The following is a 23594-nucleotide window of genomic DNA, read 5'->3' on the forward strand; positions in this document are numbered from 1 at the left end:
TAAGTGTTTCAAAAGAAAAATCCTCTGCAATTCAACTTTTTAAAGACATCGTGTCAAATTATTTGTACTTTTTCTGAAAAATAATGGATTCTTCTTTTGTGATAAGTTTAGCTTTAAATATCCTCAGACATATCTTAACGTTTTTGAAGAATATGAACAGTTTATATGTCAAGGATGTTATTAAAGTGAGAGAAGCTAATACACTACTTTAAAGCTTCACATCTCTTGCTGAGTGGTACTTGCAGGTTCTGCTTTTTTAAAGTAAAACACCTGAAATCTTCCATTTTGTAGGAAAACATTTCTTGTTACAAAGACATGACCGCCTTCACTTTGATGAAATATTTTCTGGCCCTTCAACATCTGCCATTTCCATGTACTGTGTCTAATCCTACTCAATTCAGACCCCTGTTTCTAATTCCTCACAATTGCAGAATGATAGAATATTCACAGCTGGTAGGATCATTGAGTCTAACTCCTGTCCCTGTGCAGAACTCCCCAGGAGTCACACCCTGTGCCTGAGAGCATTGTCCAAAAACCTCTTGAACTCTGTCAGGCTGGTGCTGTGACCACTGCTCTGGGGAGCCTGTTCCAGTGCCCAACCAACCTCTGGGTGAAGAACCTTTTTCCTAATATCCAACCTAAACCTTTCCTGACATAACTCCAAGCCATTCATTCAAGTCCTGGTCACCACAGAGAAGAGACCAGTGCCTGCCCCTCCTCTTCTCCTGATGAGGAAGTTGCAGACTGCAGTGGGGTCTCCCCTCAGTCTCCTCCAGGCTGAACAGATCAAGTGACTTCAGCCACCTATCATATAGCTTCATCTCCAGGCCCTTCACCATCCTCCTTTGGACACTCTCTAACAGTTCAATGTCTTTTTTATGTCCCTCTGTGTCCAACACATGAGCCAGCTGCTCACCCATTGCATGATGTGTTTATCCAGCTGTGTGCTGGACATTTTTTCCAGAAGGATCCTGTGAGAGACAGTATGAAAAGCTTTACTGAAGTCCAGAAATATTTCAACTGGCTGCCCCTGATCCCCTAAGTGGGTTACCTTGTCATAAAAGAAAACTAAATTTGATAAGCCAGATTCTCCCCTCATGAAGCCATTCTCTGGCTGTGATCAATGACTGCACCATCCTCCAGGTGTTTCTCAATACCTCCGAGAAAAATCTTCTCTGTAATTTTACTGTACACTGAAATGAGATTGACAGGCCTACAGTCCATGCCATCCTTCTCAACCTTTTTGAAAATTCAAATGTTAGCCAACTTTGTCTCAACTAGGGTCTTTCCATATTTCCAAGGCTGTTCAAAAATGATTGAGAGAGGCCTCAGGATGACATCAGCCAGGTCTTGGAGTATTCTTGGATGAATCCCATCAGATGCCATAGACTTATATGGATCCAGTAGATGTCGCACTAGTTCATGGTACACTGAGAATTTATAATGCTCACAGCCATGGTCCTTCAGCTCAAGGCACTGGGACCCCTTTAGCCCATCATCAGTGCTGGAGACAAAGGCAAAGAAAGAATTAAATATCTCTGCCTTGCCTATATCCCTGTTTGTGAGGGGACCATCTTCACCCTGTAGTGGGCCGATGTAATTTCTGCACTACCACTTGCTATTAACTTATTTAGAATACTCTTAGTATTGCCCCCCATATTTCCATCCAGCTTCAACTCCAGTTGAGCTTTGACCACACCATATTTTCCCCTAAAGAGGCAAGCAGCATTTCTGTATTCCTCCCCCATCACCTGACCTTGCTTCCACCGTGAGCACCTTCCTTTTTTGCCATATCTCCAAAAGAAGACCCCTGCTCAGCCAAGCTGGCCTTCTGCCTGTTTGACCTCTGACATTTTAGAATTGCCTGCTCCTGTGCCCTCAGGAGGCAGTGCTTAAAAAGTGACTTGTACTGATGGTCCCCAGCATGTTCAAAAGCAATGAATTGATTTTTAAATCTAAAAACAAACCAAAAAAGAGAACTCCACATATACAAGACCAAAATCTGAGCATACCATAATGTATATGCTAGTTTATCTGAGAAGTAATGATCTTGTGTATCCTATACTTTTCTCCCTGAGCCAGTTTGGACCTTCCAGGACAAAGAACAAGGATTATGTTGTATGTAGATGTTGACCCGATCTGCCTGTTCTCTTCAGTGATGCATTAAACTTCTTGCTAATCTGCCACATTTACAGATCAGTACTGTAAGTACTGAAGTAGACAAGTCCTTCTAAAAATATTATCAACCCTCATGAAAGATTTGTGTTTCTTGATATCAGTTGGCTGAATCTCAGTTTGAAACTTGCCAAATGTACAGCAATGGTTTTGAACATCATCTGGTTTGAGCAATGTCTAATTATACTGAGATTATTTCTTTAAAGCATGCTTAAGCCTCTCATGTATTAATTTCACGTTCATAGGAAAACTGGACAGGCTTTTTCATCTGTACAAAACAGATCGTGATCAACTTCTCTAACCTGCTCAGTACATTATATCTGCTTTCTTTTTATTTCCAATGAAATTGAGGCTGTTCCAACACATTGATCTAGTGGTTTGTAAAAATCCATGGGTTTTTTTCACAGATCCATAGACTTTGTGGCCAGGAACAATTTTATGTCCAAGTACTTATGCTTTCAATTCCAACATCATTTCAATACAATGATTTAAATTTTATCTTGCACTATTTTGAATGCATTAATTTTCTGTACCTCTTTTACCTCTGAACATCTTTAAACCTCAGATAGACAACCTCTCTGTAATTAAAACTGTGCGATTTATTTTTGTCCAAAATATATGTATGACTCAGACCTTGTTCCCTACAAATTTCCTTGATGATGTCCTGGAGAGTGTTTTCCACAATTTCCTTCTGAGCCAGCTCTCCCTTTTTTGAAGAAACCAAATGAGCTTTATGCCCAATATCAGGGGACACTAAATTCACACTGAAAACCACTCCAGCATATGTGGCTGAGTGTATATGAACATGGAAAGAAACATTTAGAATAGAACGCTAGTGATGGAAATAAAACTACATACAGGGATTATGACAGAGTCCAAGATAGCACATTTGGCATGCTGCTGCCCTTCCTCAGGATACCTGTCACAGAGACAACCAGGGAAGCTGCTAAAGCCAGCTAAAGAAAGTAAGTCTGGGTGCCTATTTTAGTATATTCCTGAGCTGTCTAGACCAGACAATGGTATTCTGCCTTTGGAAGCATGAACAAGCTCTTCTAGCATTTTCAAACTACTGTAATGTGAAGATAAACAGACAATTCTCTTTCCTGGTGTAACAATACAAATGTAATCAGGATGTTGCAGAGGCTTTACCTATCTTCACTTGAGTGAGAGCCTGTTCTGCATTTAGCTAGGACATATTTTTTTACAGTGGATATGAAGATGGGTAAAGACATTTTGTTGCTCTGGTGACAAACGCTGTCTAAAGTACACATCCACCAGCACTGACACCAGCCTCATTCAACATGGTATATGTTGTTTATACACAGAGGAATACAACATGGAAAGGATGCCACTGGGGACTGCCCACTTAGGGCAATTTGACCATATCTTTGGGGAGAAAGATTTACTTTCTCTGGGCTTACTAACAGGAACATAGTATTCTGCAATGAATGAAACACCTTGAAATGTGCTTACTCTTCACAAGGTTTAGGTTTAATCAATCTACTAAAGCTACTGTAAATGTGTGTGTGTAATAGTACAAAAGAATATTTCTGAATGTTCCAAATTGCCCTATGTACCAAAGCAGTTATGTATATCACAATGGTAACGAGAACGAGGTATTGTGCAGCTCTCTGTGGCTGCTCTGGGATCAAAGGGCTTTGCAGGTTACTGCAAGATATATGTTAAAATGAGCTTTTTATACAGGCCTGTGTCGAAGCAGATGATTTGAGCTTTTATCATGAGTCAAAACCACATTTCAGCTTCTTTTCAACTACATTTCAAAGCTAAGGAAGAGCTAAAAGAAGTATCATATCAGTAAATTAGATGCCTAAATTGTCTGTTGTATTACTGAGAAAACACCATGAATAATAATAAGGAGGCCAAAAGGCTGTGTAAACCTCAATAGAAAGAATGCCTTTGATGTGAAACATTTCTCTTTTTCAGCGCTCAGGCTTCTCTCTCTTTCACTTCAAAAGGCTTATGATCCAAATTGAATAGCAGCATTTAATAGCCTGCATGGATACTAACCGATCTGACTTACAGTGCTTTCAAAGTTGTAAGAAAATCCAGAACTGATTTTAAGCTCCCTGTGCACCTCTTCTCTATAGCCTGATCTAGTATGAGCTACAGAACAAAAAATGCGGAGTGTTTGATAACGTGTGTAGATGAAAGTGCATCTTCAGCTGGTTATTTTCCACTTCCTTGTCAGTGCTGTGTTCTCTTACACCAGCACCCTTGGAACATCAGAAGGGGGAGCTACGCTGCCTGAGTCAACAGCTCACGCCAACCAAAAAGCACAAAAAGCAATAGGCAGCCTACGAGGCCTTCTCTTTTATCCAGGCTGGTGCTACAGACAAAAATAAAGAGGGAAGCTGTGCAGGGGCTAAAACGTGAAGACACAGAAGCCTCAGAACTTACATCCGGCTATGGACCCCTAAGCAAAACAGTCAACATGCCTTAAAGAAGATTCCTCCTTCCTTTTCTCTCCTGTTAACTGAATTTATCCCACATAAATATTATAAACATTGTAGCTGGAGAATCAGGTCATTAAGGCAAAAAAAATTTTGTCAGGAAGCATAAATCCACATTACCCTAGTGATAAACATTTTCACTGAGTATTCAGTGAAAGATTCAAAACATGACTGTCACGTCAAACATGTTTTTCATACTAGGTGCTTCTCTGAGGCTTACAGTATAATTAAATTGAGAATAATTTTAAGCTTCTATTCATGAAAAAGCAATTTGAAAAACCCACTGATCCACACATTAAGGATATCTTGTTTTGCACTGCAATGCAATTAAACATCTTCTATGAGCAAAACAGGAAGAACAGTAATAATTCTAAGTGCCAAATTATATTGGAAAAAGCTTGAATTTTCATTTTGGCATTTTCCCAGCAGGTTTTTCTTAAGGAAATAAAAGGGAACATTTAGAAACATGCACATTACAGAGTCTGCTTGAAATTCTGCAGGGAAATGAGAGTATATCCCACTAAACTGGCACTGGCTTAAATTGTGCTTCTGCAAGACTAATGAAATTAGACATGTTGTTTCAAGCTTTATGCCATGTCAGACAATATAAAACTAAAAATGCCCTTGAGTCAATCAGAAAAGTATATTCAGCATAATTCACCCATTCCAAAAGGCTACTGAACAGGCGGGAAACAGTGGTGCTCTGGTAGGCTTACTATGGATAATATCACAGATTTAATTGCTGAATTAGTAGGTAAAATCTCCATAATCTACAAGAAAAAAAATCTGATTTAACTGAGATCATGGTTTTATTATTTTTCTGGAGTACAATTCATTAAGCATTCCTCTAAGGTTTACTATAAATTTAGAAGAAGGAAGGCATTAACAATATCTTCTCATCAAACTAGAACAGAATGTACGAAGTTACCTGCTACATACTATAAACTGAATATTCTGCAGGAGACAAACGGCAGGGGAAGATAAATCTAGCACGAGAAAGCATTCATTACATTTGCTGCTTTCTGCATGCTGTACCTTAAAACTATTGTACTTCAAAACATAGATCCTATGTGATAAACAAAATATTTTCTTTTTTTAACTGTCCAAGACACCGTATCTTGGCGTGAAGGGATTCTTAACCTCAACATAAAGATCTCTTCTGTTACTCACTGTTTTTTTTCTTCTTGATTATTCCAGGTCTCAGAGGTCACTAAATCAGTTGCACAGGTGTACTGGGTTGATGTTGGCCATGTCCATTGTTCCCTGAAGGGACACTTACCACACACGTTCCTGTGATGTCATCACACACATCTGCATGACCAAAGCACGTGCATGGTGCACAGATTCCACCAAAGATTGTGCCATTCACACGCCTGTGTCGAGGCCAGCACGACTGCAAGGAAAGTTAGATAAAAAGTTAAACTCTTGTTTCAACAGAGGAAGGAATGGGATTTTTAAAATTTTTTGGATTTGATCCTTGCACACACAACAAACATACTTGCCAAATGAATAAAAATACCAACTTTTCTCTATAAAATTCTTCTTTCTGGTGCTGTGGCTTTGCACTGACCTTAGCCTTAGCAGCAGGTGTGAGATTAGAGGAAGCTTTAACTTGATCATTCTTCTGAAATGGTAAAATAAAGCAGAGAAATGAAGAACTGAAATATGACAGCATGAAAGCAAGAGGCACAGACTGAAAAACAGCCAGAAGGTGAAACACTGAAGGAGAGAGAAGGAGGAAAAAAACCTCAAAACAACAAAAATGTTCTCTGGGAAGTTCAGGCGCTAAGAGCAATTAAATTACCATTTAATCTTGTTAGGACTCCAGCAAAATGCTACATTGAAATAAAGCACAGGCTGAAAACTAAGCTACCCTTTTATTTACAAATTGTACTCCTTAGAGGATAGGGATTTCCCTTCACGACACTGCTCTGATAGTTTTATTTTCTTTTTTAAATGTAAAATTCAAATCAATATTAAATGTATGTCCAGTAATTTTGTAGGAAAGGTGACACCTTGCAACTGTGATTCATCAGCGAAAATACAGCTGATGAAACTCCATTTTCTCATAATAACACGTCAAGCAGCAGTCTTCCATACTATATATTTCACAAATTACTTTATAGGGTTTTTTTTTTTTTAATGCTTTATAGAAAACTCTCCTTCTACCGTAGGACTGCTCATGTGATCCAGCAATTTTGCATAAGATAAAAAAAAAGTGCATGACAGATTTATGACCTTCAAAAGCACCTGGATAATACAAAGAGAAAGTTTAGCACTGATGGAATACCAGAGTATCATTTAATAAAGAAAATCCTTTCCCCTTCACAAACACTCTCCAAAAAGATAACAAACAGATTATTTTTTATAAAAATAAAGATGTCCATTTTTGTCTGACTCTTGAAAAATTGAAAGTAATCTAAAGATTAATTGAAATTATTCTTTAAAAAAATCCAAAACCTGAGATATTACCCTTATTTTTTATTCTTTACATTCTTGGTTACACCTTCCTAAAAAACCTAAAAAAAATTGTAAATACAAAAAAATAAAAATCTAAAGTTATAAAATCCAAAACCTAAAAACAGGTTGAAAGGAATTCCTGTATTTTACTTTCTGTGGCATGAGATGCAAGTGGTTTCTACATAAATCTACAAATATTTTCCCTCTTTTGGTGACTGAAAATAATCTGTTGCGGACAGATACAAATGCTATTGCTCAAGACAAGGCTCTAAAACTTTAATTTATTTAATTAACTTAATTTTAAGAGCTTATATATGAAATTTCAATAGCAGGGCTCAGAACAGTACCAAAAGATTACAGATTGAGGTCTTAAGAAAAGATATTATATAAATGTCAACAGCTGGGAAAGTTCTTGGCCATCATAGTGAAGCAGGTTAAGCACAACTCCTTCTGCATCAGAAGTGAAAGAGTACAGAGAAAGGGAACAAACTGAGGGAGAAGAGCAATTAGATGTGAAGATGTTGATAAAGGCAAGAAAATTCATCAGTGGAGCAAAGTAACTATCACAAAGGGGTCTAATTGGTGTTAGAAATTTAAAATTTTACCTGCTACACATAGAAAAATGTACAGAATTTTATTTGGCCAGAGTCTCGTAAAAAATAAATTCTGAATTTATATAATGGAAAATCTTAAAAGAGATAGCATAATTTAAATTGAGTTGGTTGTCTTTGGAAGACTGATCATGTCAAAACATTCATAGCATGAAAATAAGAAAATAATAGTTGTTTTTAGTGCAGCAGCATCTATGCCAGGTACCATATCATCATTATGCAGGAGACAAATACATACATTAAACCAAATAATGAAGAGAAAATGGAACTGAAAAACTGCACAAAATCAATAAAATATGATGCTCTGCTTAGCTTAAACTGGCAGAAGTAAAATGAACAGGGCTGAAAGTACACAGAAGAAGAAATAAAAATGGTAACTGGAAAAACAAAAAAGTATTTTCAACTTCTCTTTCCTTACTTTCTTAACTATTGTCTGCCTGGAAATCTTAAACTTAACTTTTTTTTTGTTTTTTTTTCCCCATGCCCACTAGCATGTATAGAAACTTTACATTTGCAGCTATATTTATGTGCTTTCTCTTATGGAGTATGATCTTAAATGTGTATCAAATTTCAGGGACTGTTTATGATTGGAGACAAGGTTTAGCACTGAAGGACATAAATGTTGGACAGGCAATTTCAGCAACACCAAGACAGGAATTCTACCCGAGTCCTTCAGCTTCTACAACAAAAGTACATACTGAAATATATGCAATCAGGGCTTTTCCAATAACTCTCTTGGAAATCAGGCTTAAATCTGCACTGGGAGAATAAATGGACAAGTGAAAAAAGTGTGAAACACAGTGATACTGCATCTAGCATTCTTCTTAAAATAATTGAACAGACAGACAATGGCCAGGCTTTAAAATCATTTCTCAGCTGAGGTAAAAAATATTCTTCTCCACTTATTTTTCCATCTTTACCATTTTGGGAGTGATAGGAATATCCATTAATTCCTTCAGGCCTTCTTTCTATGTTAGTTCATCTAGCCCCAGCAACAAACAACCTCTCTTGGCATGAGACTAGACTCTAAACCTTAAATATCACATATAAGCATGAAAATTTTTAAAGAAAAAGAGAGTTGACAAGCAAATGCCTAGAGTGCCTGTGTAAATGGCATACTGTTTGTAGTTTTGTGAAGCAGAGCATCTTGGTGTTTGAAACTGTTTCCTTAGAGGCAAAGCTTTTGAAGAATGTTTTTTGGCTTCTATTCACCCCAAGCGATGCCCACGTGAGGTAGTTAATCATACATACACTAGTATGAACACATTCTGTGTGAACTAATGGCTTAGTTACCAAAGTGGGCATTTTTCTGAGCATTATGATTTGTTACATTATTATCTGTTACAGGAGCAGAACAATGTGACACAATCCTCAGAAGAACACATGCAAGTCTCAACAACTCCAAGGCAAATGGCAAAGCCCTGGGAAAACAAAAGAAGAAATTCAACCCCATTAACTCAAATAAATTGATCTGTCTTTGCTGTGCACAGGTCAGATAACTGCCATTTTCCTTCTAATTATGTTCATCCATTTGTATTATCAAATGGCTAAAGAATAAAAATATTGTTTCTGTTTCCTTTATATGAACCAAAATGTCTTTTCGTAAGTTAGAAATCATCACAGGTGTAAAACTTCAGATTTTAAATATTATCAGATATGATGAACCATCATCTGGAGATAAAGGTAACTATCAAGCCATGGCAAATTCCTAACAAGAAGGGACAGCTGTCCTATTATTTTCTACCAACACAGGTCCAGTGTCTGCTTCCACCTATCACAGTGTTAGCAACACTGAACTAGACTGCATCATGATACTCACCTCACAGGAGGTACCATCATAGCCTGGAGGACACTCACACAACTCCACTGCAGATGCTACCCTTCTCCCCCTTGAAGTGTGGTCAGCAGATTCCATAATAACACTTCTTAGTCTGGATGTAACAGAAATTAAATGGGCAAAACAGCAAATTAGATGGATACGTGCAGCTGAATGCAACAAACATTTATAGGGACATGCAGCGGCTCGTTTCTGATTTCCTGCCTAAGAATAAGGAGGTTTTCATATTCATCTATTTCTTCCTAAACTATATGTCTGTAGGCTTGTTACTATTTTTGTCCATCATGTGAGGGAGATTATGGTCAGATACCCACCGATAAAAATAGATTAAATATGTCTTACAGCACTGTACCAGGCTATTCCTGGCCTGCAAGCCACATGTGCCAACTTGCATTGCAGCTGCATATAGAGCAAATCTGACACTAAGCAGGGTCTTCAAAATTTATGAACCACTAGTCCAGCTTTCTAATATATAACATTACTAAGTTTTGTATATAGGGTATTTTTACTCTGGAGATTTGACCTCTGGAAAAGATGTCAGTCCTGTCCAGAAGGATTGAGGATATGCATAACCTCAATCTAAGTATTATGCATTTGAAAGAAAAATGTATGTACATGAAACAAAAAAGAAATCTTCTGCCAAATACCCTGGTCTCCCCAGTGCCAGAGAAAAAAGTACTAAACAGCTGTTGTTTAGGTGAACACTGACCATGATTTTTGTTGTAAGAGCATGGAAGTATGATAAGAGAAACAACAAAAGCCTTTTGACAGTCTTACAGCTATAATCAGAAGCAGATGTAATTTACCTCAAGAGTATCTTTCTGTGGAGAAAAACTGAGATTTGGGAGTTTAATTCTTATGAGAATTTGAAGGAACATTAACGTTTTACAGAGGCTAAATTACTTCTATTTTCACCCAGTAATCTTAACAGAATGTTTGATAACTAAAGCTACTTCAAGAGCTTGTTTTGAAGTTGTCTTCAGCAGAAAACACCATTCATTCATGACATACATTTTATTAAAAAGGTTTTTTCATGCTTCATAATAGGGAATTTATCTTTTGGCTGCAAAAAAATCCTGAAAATTATTTGGATGACCTTGGACAAGAAAACATCCAAGAAAAATATTTTGTTGCTACAGCGGTTGGAAGAAAGCTTAAGACAGAATATTTTCCCACTTGATTTTATGACTACTACAAATAAGTTAAACATGAAAGGTAATGGGGGGGAAAAAGGGAAAGATTTCTTAAATTAAAATATAGGCTTCAGAAACACAGAAATTTTATCACCACAATGAATATGACTGGACCTGGGAGGAACTATCATTTCTAACTACATAATGACTGGACCTGGGAGGGACTATCATTGTGCACAATGCAGTTAGAAACTTAAATCTGATTTGGTGATACTACAACCTCTCTAAAAGGTTCTTGATACTGTTTTAAGAGAAGGATGCTTCTTCCTATCCAGATCTTCAGTAAATTCACTCTGACTTTTCAATATATGTCCTTTGCTTCGTTGCTGTACATTTATTGCTGTACATTTATTTTGCAATCATTCATTCAAATTTTCTTTATGATAAGATAACCAATCTCTAGGATATCAGATATCAAATAGTGACTATTTTACCAGTAAAAAAATTAAAAATTTTAAAGAAGAAAACCTGTAAATGAAGAAAAATTTTTTTAATGAAAGGTTAAATTAAATTTATCCTTTGAACTACAGCTAGCTCCCTCTAAGCATTGATCTTGGAACAAAGAGAAGCACTAACACACAGAAACAATCCACCCAGTATTATCCCACATTTGTATTCACTGAATCGTTCCAATTTTCATTACATTCTGCTATTTGCTAAATGGGATTTTAATGTGTTTAACAGTTTTTAGCATTAACAGTTACTCAGTGAAGAAAGCTACCGTGATTTTCTTTTCTCCCATTTTGATTTTGCAATTTTGATTCCTCGATGCCATTCTGCATTCATTAAAATACATAATGCTGGCAGAAATGGGGAACTGGATCCTGGAGACGCATGAACAATTTGAGGTTAGACATCAAGACCAAATATTTAAGCTGACTGTTACTGTCAGCAGGCAACTGTTGACTTCTAAAAACAAACAAGATTAAAAGGGAAGGGGACATTTCAGGCAGTATCAGCACAGTTTACTGTCTGCTGTGCCAGGCATCTGAATCACACTGGCTACATAAGGCACATGAAGTAGTGACCCAATCATTGCTCATTTGTCTTGAAGCCAATTCTGCATATGGAAAAAAACCCTGGCCTCCTCTTCTTCCCTCTTTCTCCTTGTACCTAGTACTGACTCCTCTCTATGTGGCTGCAAACAATCCATTCTCTTTAGCACTCCAATTTGCAGTGCCTATCTGCATGTTTGCAACACTTACCATCAGCGACCACTCTGAATATTGAAACTGAATAAACAGTGCTACTAAACTTCCTTTGAAGCACAAGCTAACAGTATTAGATCAAACAAAACAGAAAGAGAGAGTTATCTTTTCTTGGCCCGTTGCTTCTACCACAGAAGTACTCAACTGCAACCATTTGGAAGATTTTTCAAGTTAGAGGAGGATTAGGTTTTAAACCCAGAAGCTGGGTTCACTTTCATATTGATTGCTGCATTTCTGTATCCTCAATTTTTAACTGACTTGATTATCTAATTGTCCACTCACACAAGAAAGCTTCCTAATTATGTTATGGAGCAATAACAACACTGCAAGCTTAAAACTACCTAAAAAATGTACACTAAACCCTGCTTGAGTCAAACCCAGCATGACTGCATTCATATTGTTTAGTGGATACTTGAAAGCATAACACATTAACTAATGTTTCTAGTAGGTTAAGCTAAACAAGGGTAAAAATAGAATCTTTAAATTAAAGCTCTTGTCAACTGGAGACAGCTCTATTGAATTTTTAAGTTTTTTTCTACACTGCAAGAAAGTTACTTTATGCCTTCATTCTGGTCTCTTTTTAAACTCAGATTATAACAGCACCTTTGGAATCCTTACACATGTGGTGACATCAATTTTGAAAACCTTCAGTACTTAAATGAACAGGTTGCTTAATATAGCAATCTCTAATTAGTATGTTGTAAATTCTGCTGGTGCTTTGAGGCAGAAATTGTCATTCATGACAGATCTAGTAACCTTGTAATATTTCTGTCTCTCTGCCAAACCCCCTTAACCCTCTCAGAGGAATATCTATCTGTCCACTGCACATACCTGTTTAAAGACAATAAAAGCCTTTTAGTTCATATCTACTTATCTATTAAGGCTTAGCTCTACAGTATTTCTTTTCAAAAAAAGTCTTCCTTTGGAGACCATTCTTTGGAGTCCTTAATCAGCCCTAGATATGACAAAGAATATCTTTTTCATTGGATCTACATTTTTCCTGAAGAACTAAATGGACAGAATATATGGACAGAATATGGAGAAAAGACTTATTTTGCACGATCTTAAGAGTGATGAGCACAGCTTTGCACCTAGTATGTTTCAGCATGAGTGAAAGTCAAAGAGAATATAAAACAATGGGTAATGAGGCACATCCTGAAAATTAGCAATATCCCTACACAGCAGATCATAAGCTGGGCTGGATGGCAGTAGATGTGGTTGCTCGTGTCTGGAAGCATGAACTGTTCTGAGGAGACTTCACTTTGTAAATCCCACCCTAACAGGTGGAACTATCATTGCTACACCTAAAGATGAAAAACTTAATTTGTTTAATTGTGGTTGAAATTCCACATCCTCTCTTCTGTCATGCTAAACCACAATGAGCACCCTGAGAGCACTCAATAAAATTGTTTACTTTATTACACAGTAATGCAGCAACCACTGCTCTATTCTTCTCTGGTAAGAGACATCAGAGCTAGAAATGTACCAGCAATATAAGACCATTTATAGCAAAAAAAATATACTCTTCAAAATCACTTCAGTTCCTTCCCCTAATCCCATTTTAATTCACTGTCTTTAAGGGACCAATCTTCACAACTCTAATGTCACTACACCTAGAAGCTGATGGCTACCAGCATGCAAAGCTTAAATTATATGTGTGTTGCAGAGCTCTTCTCACAGGTCATTTTAAAAAAGTGCTTTCAGAAAATTATCTTTAACACACCACTAAACTGTTCCCAAAGGCTGAATATGGACAAGACTGTGAAACGGTGAGGCACCACACATGACCAAATGTCTAAAGCAGTGATCTGGGGTGAAGGCAGTGATATATAGTCTTCTAAATTTGCCAGACAGCTCTTCCATATCTTACTTTCAAGGCACATTCTATAGATTGTGCCAGTTCTACGTGTGTGTGCTTACCTGAGCCCTGCACTGCTGCCCAGAGGGGAGGGGATCTCATCCACCCCACCCACACTGTTCCACAGCATAGGCAGGATGGAGCCCTCACACCTCCAGCACTGCACTTTCATCACAACTGCCCAGCCAAAGTGCTTTTTGTAGGAGAGCCCCCGTGTCCTACTAGTACAAATGTCAGTACTCAAATATGTGCAAATCTCTGACAACTGAAGTTGGTGTTTCCCACAATACTTAGTAACCCCTTTGGCCCAAGGAAAGTCAGTCATACATATCTCCTTTGAAAGTATGCATTTCACCTCCTACTCAGTAAGACCTCTGGCCAAAAGGAAGTCAACCTTACATATCTGCTTTATAAATAGCATAAAAGCCCCTATTGTTCTCCCCAAAATTGCCCCTGCACTCCTTTAGTTTGGAAAATTCTGAGCAATGGTTTGGGGTTTTTTTTATTTGAATGAGAAGAGAGCAGAAAATCGTCATTCCCTGAGCTCCCACTAGTCTCAGCTGTAAATTGTGAATTAACAGCTATGGTCTGCTCATAGTGCATAAGAGGTGAGCTCTGACCTGGTGTTTTGGCTCTACTCAAAAATCAGGGTGGGAAGCTGAGGGACCATGAAAGGCTTTCAAACTGGATGCAGGGAGATGCAAAAGAGTGCAAGGTTGATGACTGAATGAGCAAATTAGGAAGCAGTTTGGCCCAAACTCAAGCTAGTTATGATTCACAAACTTACTTACAGAGCTGTAATACATACTGATTAACCACAGGAAAAGACAGAGACCGAAGAGATATGAATTCTTTTGCAGGGAAAAAATTTACACTGCTGAAGCTCAAATCAGAAAAATGCATGCTGTTGACACAACCTGCCTTTCAATTTAGGATATATTTTAATTACCTAAGTATTCAAATGATGGTTAGATTGCTGAAGAAATTTCACAGCAGCAAAAACTCTGTCTGTGCTCTCAGCAAATAATCACTAAATGTGCTATCAGCTCCTCCATTCCAAATTGGCTTATGCCACTGAATCAACTCATGTGCAGATTAAAGAGCATTTCAGGTTTCCTGCCTTGTGAGTAAAAAGCTACTATGCAATCAATTCCATTACACATTTTAAAACTATTACTTATGCCACCTAACTATTAATGTTAATCACACAGTATCAGGAGAGATGTTTTCTTCATCCCATCTGGAGTATTTGTTCATGCACTTAGAAAAATTTGAAATGCAAGATGAGCTTTGCAGTTTCAAACACACTGCAGCAACTGAAATAGAACTGTATCATCTCATATGTCTTTAATTTTATCAGAGGACTCAGAAGAGTTCACATCAAATCAGTGAATCTGAGCAGTCCATGCAGCATCCTGACATAAATCAAGGGAAAGGCTTTGGGATTAGCCAGTTCTGTGTGTGGTACTGATTAAAAACATAGAAAATTCCCCTTGAGGCACTTTTCCAGCTTGGAGACTCAGGATATTATTCTCTGGTTCACTGTTAATGTGGCCCTGTATGGTCATTAAACGGGAAAAACGATATACAAGCAATATATCATTTCCTACTTCAACATGTTATTACTGCTCTCCATGATTTACCATGTACATGGGAATTACTGTGTTCACAAAATAAACATATTTATAGAACTGTCATTCATGCCTTCATAGTCCATGTAATTTCATTTTCTTAAAAGGCTGCTTCTTTCTGTTGCCTTCCTCCTCCCGTCTACCCAAAATGAAAAACATACTAACAAAAGTTGAAAGTGTAAATGAATGCTATGGATTTCATGATAATAAATTAGAGTGTTTTAAATTACATCAGCCTTGTTTTCTGAAGAGAGAAAACAACTCTTTTGAGAAGCTGCCTGTAGCAAAGGGACCCGTTCCTCACATTCACCTGTAGATGGCATTCATCCCATTGCTGTATGTGGCTCTTATGAGGATCCTCTTCACGTTTGCAAGGATAGTCATGAACTCCCTCCTGCTGACTGGAACATCAGTGCCATGCACTGAGAAAGATTCCGGTTTCAGCACAATTTCTTCAGTGTGCTCTTCGGAAGGCTGCAGGTGAATTATCCCTTTTGGAGTGCTGATTTTCAAGTCACCTCCCTAGAGAGAGCCATGAAAGAGAGAGATTTAAACATGAAAAAAGTCTTGGAAAAAGCCCATTGGGCTACATGATTTATTGAATAATATATTTTACAAGAATAACAAATATCAGGAATAATATTCACTTTTCATAAACCTGAAATGGGCTTGCCTGATAGAACTGAAAAGCAGTGGAAAAGAAAGTTTGGGTTTTTCAGATAAAACCTACTGTCATGGTGCAGGCTCTACATAGGCAAAAGCAAATTCATATAATGCTGAGGTGCAAAAGAAGAGATCTACTGAAAGAATGTCAAAGTGTAACCTCAAGTGACCAACTATTTTATTTCCTCGTGGATGGACAGGAAGCACTATAGTTTTCTAAGTTACAACACCTGCAATAATACCAGAGACTCCTTGAGATATTGAAGCTTTTACTTTTCTGAACTATATCTTTTCCTCATACTAGAAAATAACTGAAAGTATGTGCACCCTTCTGTTTTGTGTCCTCAGCCATCAGACTTTACACTGAACATTTGAAAAATCAGGCCATTTTCTCTTTCTCTCTTTGTCCCTTTCTTTTTATTTTTTTTTAAATTTGTTTGGCTGCAAATACTTTACCTCTATGATGACATCAGATTGAACCATCAATTTAGCTGTTTTTTCCTCTTCTTCTTCTGTGATGTCATAGGAGACTGTAAATTTCAGATGTCCTCCAGCAGCTGCTACCTGGGGAATTAAAAGACAGAAAAAAAAATCTAATTAAATAAAAGAAAATGGGCCTTAACCACTTGGGGGCAGTTTTCATGAGCATCAGTAGATTTCTAGTGTTGCAAAACCACATGCAGATCCCTGAGGATTACAGCTGTTGAAGGCTGCGAATTCCTTAAACCCACTGACTAACAGAGAAATCAGAAACAGATATGAAATCTGTGCAAATTTCCACTAGATACTTGCATTAGACTTTCAGTGTATTTGTTCAGTTATATGGTTCTCATTTAGGCTGGCCTCTGTATCAACAGCCCTAGCAACCTACAGAAAATTCAGTAACTTCAGTTCCATTGATGGAGCAAACTACCAAAATAGAAAAAAAAGGGCTGCAATTTTTTTTTTCCAGAATGAACTATAACCTAAAGTAAGAATTTTTCCTGATGGAGTCAAATAAATTTACTTTAAAAGAATGCTTGAGGCCTTTCACTCAGTTTGACCCAATCTACAGTGTGAGAAGTCAATGACCAGGCTCTTGTGTCATGGCAATGTATTTTTTCCATGCTCTTTTAGCCCCCAGGATCATGGCATGGACACAAGTTATTCCATTATAAATGGAATGTAGTATGATGCAAATCCAAATTTGCAGACTTGAATGACAGAGTTCACCATAGAAATAATGCTTTCAGTTAATTGATTGGAAGCAGCATAAGTAAATAAAATCCTGCAAGAACTACATTTTGGGTTTTAAATGCGTCTGCCTCATACTTCATTGTAATGTGAGCCTCCTCTCTGAGAATATTAAAATCACAGGGATTCTTCTGCTCTTCCAATGCCTACTGCTGAGCACAGAGCAAATTTGTGAATCTTTTACAAAGAGAAAAATCTGGTGATTCTCAAAGATATTTGTTCATCATACTGAATGCTTTTGCACACAGTAACAAAAAGCAGTGAAAGTCGACATCTTCATTGTTTTGAGATTAATCTAATTCAAGGGGTGAAAAAAAGGTTCCAGCATTTAAGGCCTGGAAATCAACTGATTTTGAACTAGAGATAAAGGAATATAAAACCCCGTATCTGAGGCTGTAGAGCTAATTGTTAGGTTAAAGCCAGAAAACTCCCTCCAATTCATAACCTGTATCTTGGACCATAGAATTGTAGGATCATAGAATCATAGAGTATCTCAAGCTGGAAGGCACTCATACTAACTTGGTCACTCTCCTCTTGACATGCTTTAATAGTCCGATGTCCTTGAGGTGCCCCAAAGTACACACACTGCTTGAGGTGAGGCTGCCCCAGTGCAGAGCAGAGCAGGACAATCCCCTCCCTTGCCCAGGTGCAATGCTGTGCCTGATGCCCCCCAGGACATGCTTGGCCCTCCTGGCTGCCAGGGTACTGCTGGATCATGCTCAACTTGCCATCAGCCCAAACCCCCGATCTTTTTCCACAGTGCTGCTCTCCAGCCTCTTACCTCACAATTTGTGTGTATAAGCAGGAGTACCCAATTCCAGGGACAGAATAGAGCACTTGCTTCTGTTAGCTTTTGCTGGTGATGGCCCAGCCCTCTAGCCTGTCCAGGTCTCTCTGTAAGGCCTCTCTCTCCAACCTTGATGGAGTCTGCAGCTCCTCCTAGCTCAGTCACTAGCAAACAGTGGCATCATTTGTTTATCTACATAGTGTACAAACCTGCTGGGATCAATGCAACTACTTAAAAGCCTTGACCATAACAACGTGAAAAGACTTTTTTTTTCCTTGGATACAGCTGTTACAGCATTTTTGTTTTGCCCGTGGTCAAGTCTAAGCACTGGTTTGAAACTTCTAGAGGAACACAGAACATTTAGTTATCTGAAATGCTGCAAGAAGTACCCAGAACTGCTTTCAACTGGAGACAACCATTTTAGAGGAGTAACTTTTGCAGAATTTTATAATTTCTATTTCAAGTTCAGACTAATGACAAAGATTCAAGAAAGCGAAAATAATGGGAAAACAAAGATTAGGCATTTTCAGGCAGCCCATAAAAATATAGGTTTTACTTTTTCCCAGCTACATAACCTTTACCTTAGTATATAAAAACCCAACACAAGAACTCACAGGTCACAAAGCAGGGGAAAAAAACAAAAGGAAATTTAAAAGAAAAAACCCTAAAGGAAAGGCAGCTAGAATGATTACAGACTCCTAATAAATAACCAACAGGAAGCAGAAGAGGAAAAGGGTGGGTGGCCTAGTCCAAAAAAGAGAACAGTCAGAGGAAATAGGAAAATAATTTAAAAAAAAATTGAAGTCTGGAAAAATGCAGTGGCCATTTTTATTTTCCTGTGGCAACTGCAGGGAAGGCATGAAGAAGATTCAGCTTGACCATAAGAGAGTTGATTTTAAGGATGGTCAAAACAGTACCAAATTACTTGAAAAAGTTATTGAAGTAGTTAATCAATTAGCAGCAATTCAACATGTCAGAGATACTCTGGATATGATGCCTAGGACTTGGAATATGACTAAGAAGTCTCTTGAGGTCTCTGCTAGCCACAGCAGTGTGAGTTTTGGTCCTGCAGCTTGCAAGATTTGCCTATCATGAACAGGGTCTCCCACTGAAGACAAGGTCCCCAAAAGGCACTTGTTGTAGAGAATACCTCACAGTTCAGAGTATGTATTTACCTTGTATACAGATTAGAAAAAACCCCAAACTTACATAAACCAAAAAGTATAACTTCCTTTTGTCTTTGTTTGCAATGGTCATTTCCTTTGTCTGCGTATTTGAAGTACGAGTTCATTGACAGGCAAAGGAATTCAGAGGTCAATCCATGTGCTGCATGTCATCTTGCGCAAAAAGTACTTTTCACTGAATTTTAAATATAACTGCAATACATAAATTGGGCATCCATCAGATCCCTCTACTTTCAAATTTTTCTCTGTATCACCCAAAGATCCAGAGTTCTGCTTCAAGGACTGTCATCCGAGACCATCAACACCAAAGGGAACAGGGCATAAAAGTTTGCCTGGCTGGTGACAAAGGCATGTATTATTGAGTCAAGAATAGCTGTGTAGAAATGTCAAGGAAGTTCCATAGAATTTCTGTTGTCTCTCCCGCCTGTTTTTAGATTAATGCATCAAATACTTATTTCAAGTTTTGGAGGCAGTATCTACGCATTCAAGAAAATTCACAGACTCCCCACAGAAATAACAAGCACAGGAGAGAGAAAATACAGCTATCTTAGTTCTAATCCAAGAACTTTCTTGGCAGATAAGTTTTTGGGGCTTTTTGCAATTTTTCACTGCTAGCTGTACTCTACTATTATGTTACACGCTCTTAAGAGAGCTCTTAAGAGAGCAGACAAGACTTTTTTTACAACACCCTAACAGAGGGTCAAGCAAAACTGAAGCAGAAAAGATATTTCCTTTCCTGTGAACAAATGCCCATGCTCAAAAGCAAAAGAGCTGGGGGGGTAGGAGGAAGAACCCAGCATTATCCTGTGTAAAGCATGTTTTGATGTAATATGTTTGTCCCACTAAAATTACTTCTAAGCCAAGATAAGTGATAGTAGACCACAAATACTTACAGCACTGAGAACAAACAACATTTCTACAAATATTGGCAAGGCTAGAGATGAGGAAAGCTTGCATCTCTTCATATGGAAATCAAACTTTACAAGTCTTTCTCTCCCTGAACTTAGTGAATGTTCTGCCAACGCTTTCCCAAGGCAAGCTGTCAGGATCTCTCCTGCTAATGTCCTTGGAGAATATCTCCTTCTTATACAGATGTATATTCCATCTTGTTGTTGAGTTCTACATGAAGATTCACACTCTGCCTCTCCAATGCCTCTTGTAACTCTGCCTGTAAAGGTTTAGCACTTTGTCCACTGCACTGTGGGCTGCCTCATTGCTTCTGAACACCTGTCAAATGTAACTTCAGAAGATCAGGAGCTATCTCCATTAAACAGGGTGCTGATTACAATCCCTTATCTCATTAATCAGTAAAATGCTCTTCTGTCAGTTAAGAAGAGACTCAGTTTGTGATTAAAGCACCTAAAGCACAGAACTGGAGCATCTGATATGGCACTATGTGGTTACATGTAGGCAGCTGGAAGAAGTCCTCCATAGAGTCCAAGGAAAATGGCTGGTCGATAACCCCACCAAAGGACAACCTTCAAATCATTCCACCTGGTATTTAGAGTAAAAAAGTAACTTGGAAAACATAACATTTCGCAAATGAATAAAAAATTATGCACTAAGTGTATTATTGAAATAGAGTATTATTGAAATAGAATGAATACATGTTGCTCAGATATTTGGTAGTAAATTATGTACAACAATGGATTTAACTAATAAGGGCTTGGATTTCAGGCCTAATCCAAGAGAACACAACACTTTCAAAACCAAAATTATATTACTGCATTAAACTAGGTTTAGATCAATACCCATACAACACCAGATTTTCAAAACCAGTGAAATAAAAGGCATCATAGAGTCATTAGACTCTTTTATGTTGGAGAAGAACTGAAAAATCTTCAAGTCCAACTATTAATCTAACACTGTCAAGTCCACAAGTAAACCCCATCCTTAAGCATCAACAAATATCAACAAGCTGAACTATCTTTTCACTGTTAGTGGTTGTGGCAGATATACAGTCACTGACATATTGTATTAGAGAGACAAGCATTATACAATTAGAACAATACAAAATGAACAACCTCTACCAGAAAAATTTAAAAATGGGAAGAAAAAGTGCAAAGGCCATAAACATGAATGGGTAGAACATTTCAGTGGAGAATGTTAACACACTTATAGTTGAATAAAAAAAACCAACGAGTCACACAGCAAGTTGTTAATAGTAACTTAAAGTTCTAAGAGATAATAATGTTTTCGTATTCTGGAAGACATGCACAAAACAAACATCCCAATTGTTTCCTGATGCACCTGTGACTATTAGTTGCTTGCTGCCATGATTATGAGAAATTATACAAAGATATTCACCCAGTCTTCCAGTGGCTCTGTCCTATTCCTAAGCACTATCTACCACTAAAAACTATGCTTGAAGGTACTAGAATGATAGCGTACACAGCTTAACATTCCTTGCTAGCCTTCTTGAATTTCCAGGAAATAGAGCTGCAATGAAAGTTTGTCATAGATTTGGACTCTTTCACCTTCACAAACTCTCTAGGTACACATTTATTTTATGACACGGATTTCAGCAAATGTAGAGATATCTGCCACCAGAATATCAGCACCACCCATGTGAAGGAAATCCTTTAAATAAGGTTTTTCCCAGTTTATTTGTGGTGACAAAGTTGGTCCATAATTCATCAGCACCTAAGCAGTTGTGACATGGTTTGACGAGTCACTGAACAATGCACCACCTTAACTAATGGCTAAGTGCACATGTGTTCCAGCAGCCCACTCAGAGCAGAAGGGAATGGACCAAGGGCTGCTTTTTCTCCCTTAATTTACTTGTGTTGAAGGAAATATTTCACTGGTAATTCAGCTCTCATCTGGGTTATTATCTTCTCTATGAAAAAGTACCAGCTGTAAATTTATGATATTTAATTGGATTTTGCTGATCCAGTCTTCGAGCTAGTTGCAGTGTGAGGGAAGGCAGGGACTAGAAAAGAATTCTGATAGAACCATCACCAAGAAGACGTCAAACATTTCTTCATTTAGTAATAGCTCTCAGTAAAGATTGCATGTGTTAGTTCTACTCCAGATCCAATTAGAGATTAAATAGACTCTCCTCTCTTAGACAGATTGAATTTAGATAGGATATAAAAGCTCTTCTGAGGCATTAGAGCAATATTTCAGATAAAGCAGGGAGCAGAATAATCATGTTTTATTTGAATGACAGTATAGTTCTGGCTAGCTTTAAAAAAAAGTCAGTTTTCATTATAGGGAAGTTAAACTTTTCCCCTGAAAGAATGGACTCTTTCCCCAAACTCTCTGCCATCTAGAGTTCCTCCAGCTCTACGCCAGCTAGTTCACAATCCTAGTTTCCCTGCTCAAGTACATTCAAAATTCTTCTGTATAATTTGATGCTACATTATATTTATTTTCCCTTTTTCAGAACACTGCTTCCAGAGAAGTAGAGCAAGTGAGGGAGTAAGTTTAAATAAAGTAGCCTGACTACTTATCAGTGGTTGGTTCAATTGCTTTCCATGAGAATTTGTCTACAATATTGAACCATTCAAAGGGAAAACTTAGGATTTCAAACTATTCACTGTCATCTTCAGTTTCTTTAAACAGACCACTCCAACAGCCAAGATTTCAAAGTCATTCTTTCCTGGAATCTTATCTAGAATGTTATGATACAGGCTCTTTAATTTTTACTATTTCCTCTGCTGATCCTACATCAAGGCAGAGTTGAGTAAAACAAAAAGGAGTTTTATTCAAATTCCTATTCAAAGGAGTTTTATTCCCAAATATTGTGAATTTGTTGTTCCATTGGACAATGGAACAACAAATTCACAATAAATCTTAGTATTTAAAATGTTCCCAGCAATGGAAAGGACCATCAAATATGTGGGTTTACTTTTTCTCCCCCTAAGTGAATATTTTTTGCTTAGAAGACAAATAAAGCTTGTCGAAAGAGTAAGCACATTTCATAAGGAGCAATGAAAAATTAAATTCTCTGTTAAATTGTATTTCTTATGTACCTTGACCATGTCTCTTCCCTATTTTATGTTCAATACCTGAGAAACAGGGACCCTCCCAGAACACTTATTAGTCTGAACTAAGCAGTCTTTCACAGCATCTGATCACTTGGCCATATAAAGAACACCCTGCACCTATCAGAGATATACCATGTACTCAGATTCAAACACTATGGAAACATGAGGGAAGAAAGAACACCAACAGAGGAAGACATTAAAATCTAGTGAGTATCTCATTAATCATCCCTTGAAAGTATCCCTTGCTTTGGCTAGAATATCACTAGATCAAGTATAACCAGACAAGTTAAA

At 37.7% G+C, this 23594-nt stretch overlaps 1 protein-coding gene across 1 annotated transcript in view; it reads right to left on the minus strand.

Annotated features, from left to right (window-relative positions):
* LAMA2 (laminin subunit alpha 2) overlaps positions 1–23594 on the minus strand; it is a 251425-nt gene that overhangs the window by 137384 nt on the left and 90447 nt on the right. The window contains exons 13-16 of the mRNA XM_058019923.1: positions 16564–16671; positions 15755–15966; positions 9537–9648; positions 5926–6039 (exon numbers count right to left, since the gene is read on the minus strand). Of these exons, the coding sequence (XP_057875906.1) occupies positions 5926–6039; positions 9537–9648; positions 15755–15966; positions 16564–16671 (546 nt within the window). The remainder of the gene's footprint in view (positions 1–5925; positions 6040–9536; positions 9649–15754; positions 15967–16563; positions 16672–23594) is intronic.

This window comes from Melospiza georgiana, chromosome 3, assembly GCF_028018845.1.
Source record: "Melospiza georgiana isolate bMelGeo1 chromosome 3, bMelGeo1.pri, whole genome shotgun sequence".
NCBI classification, from domain to species: Eukaryota; Metazoa; Chordata; class Aves; order Passeriformes; family Passerellidae; genus Melospiza; species Melospiza georgiana.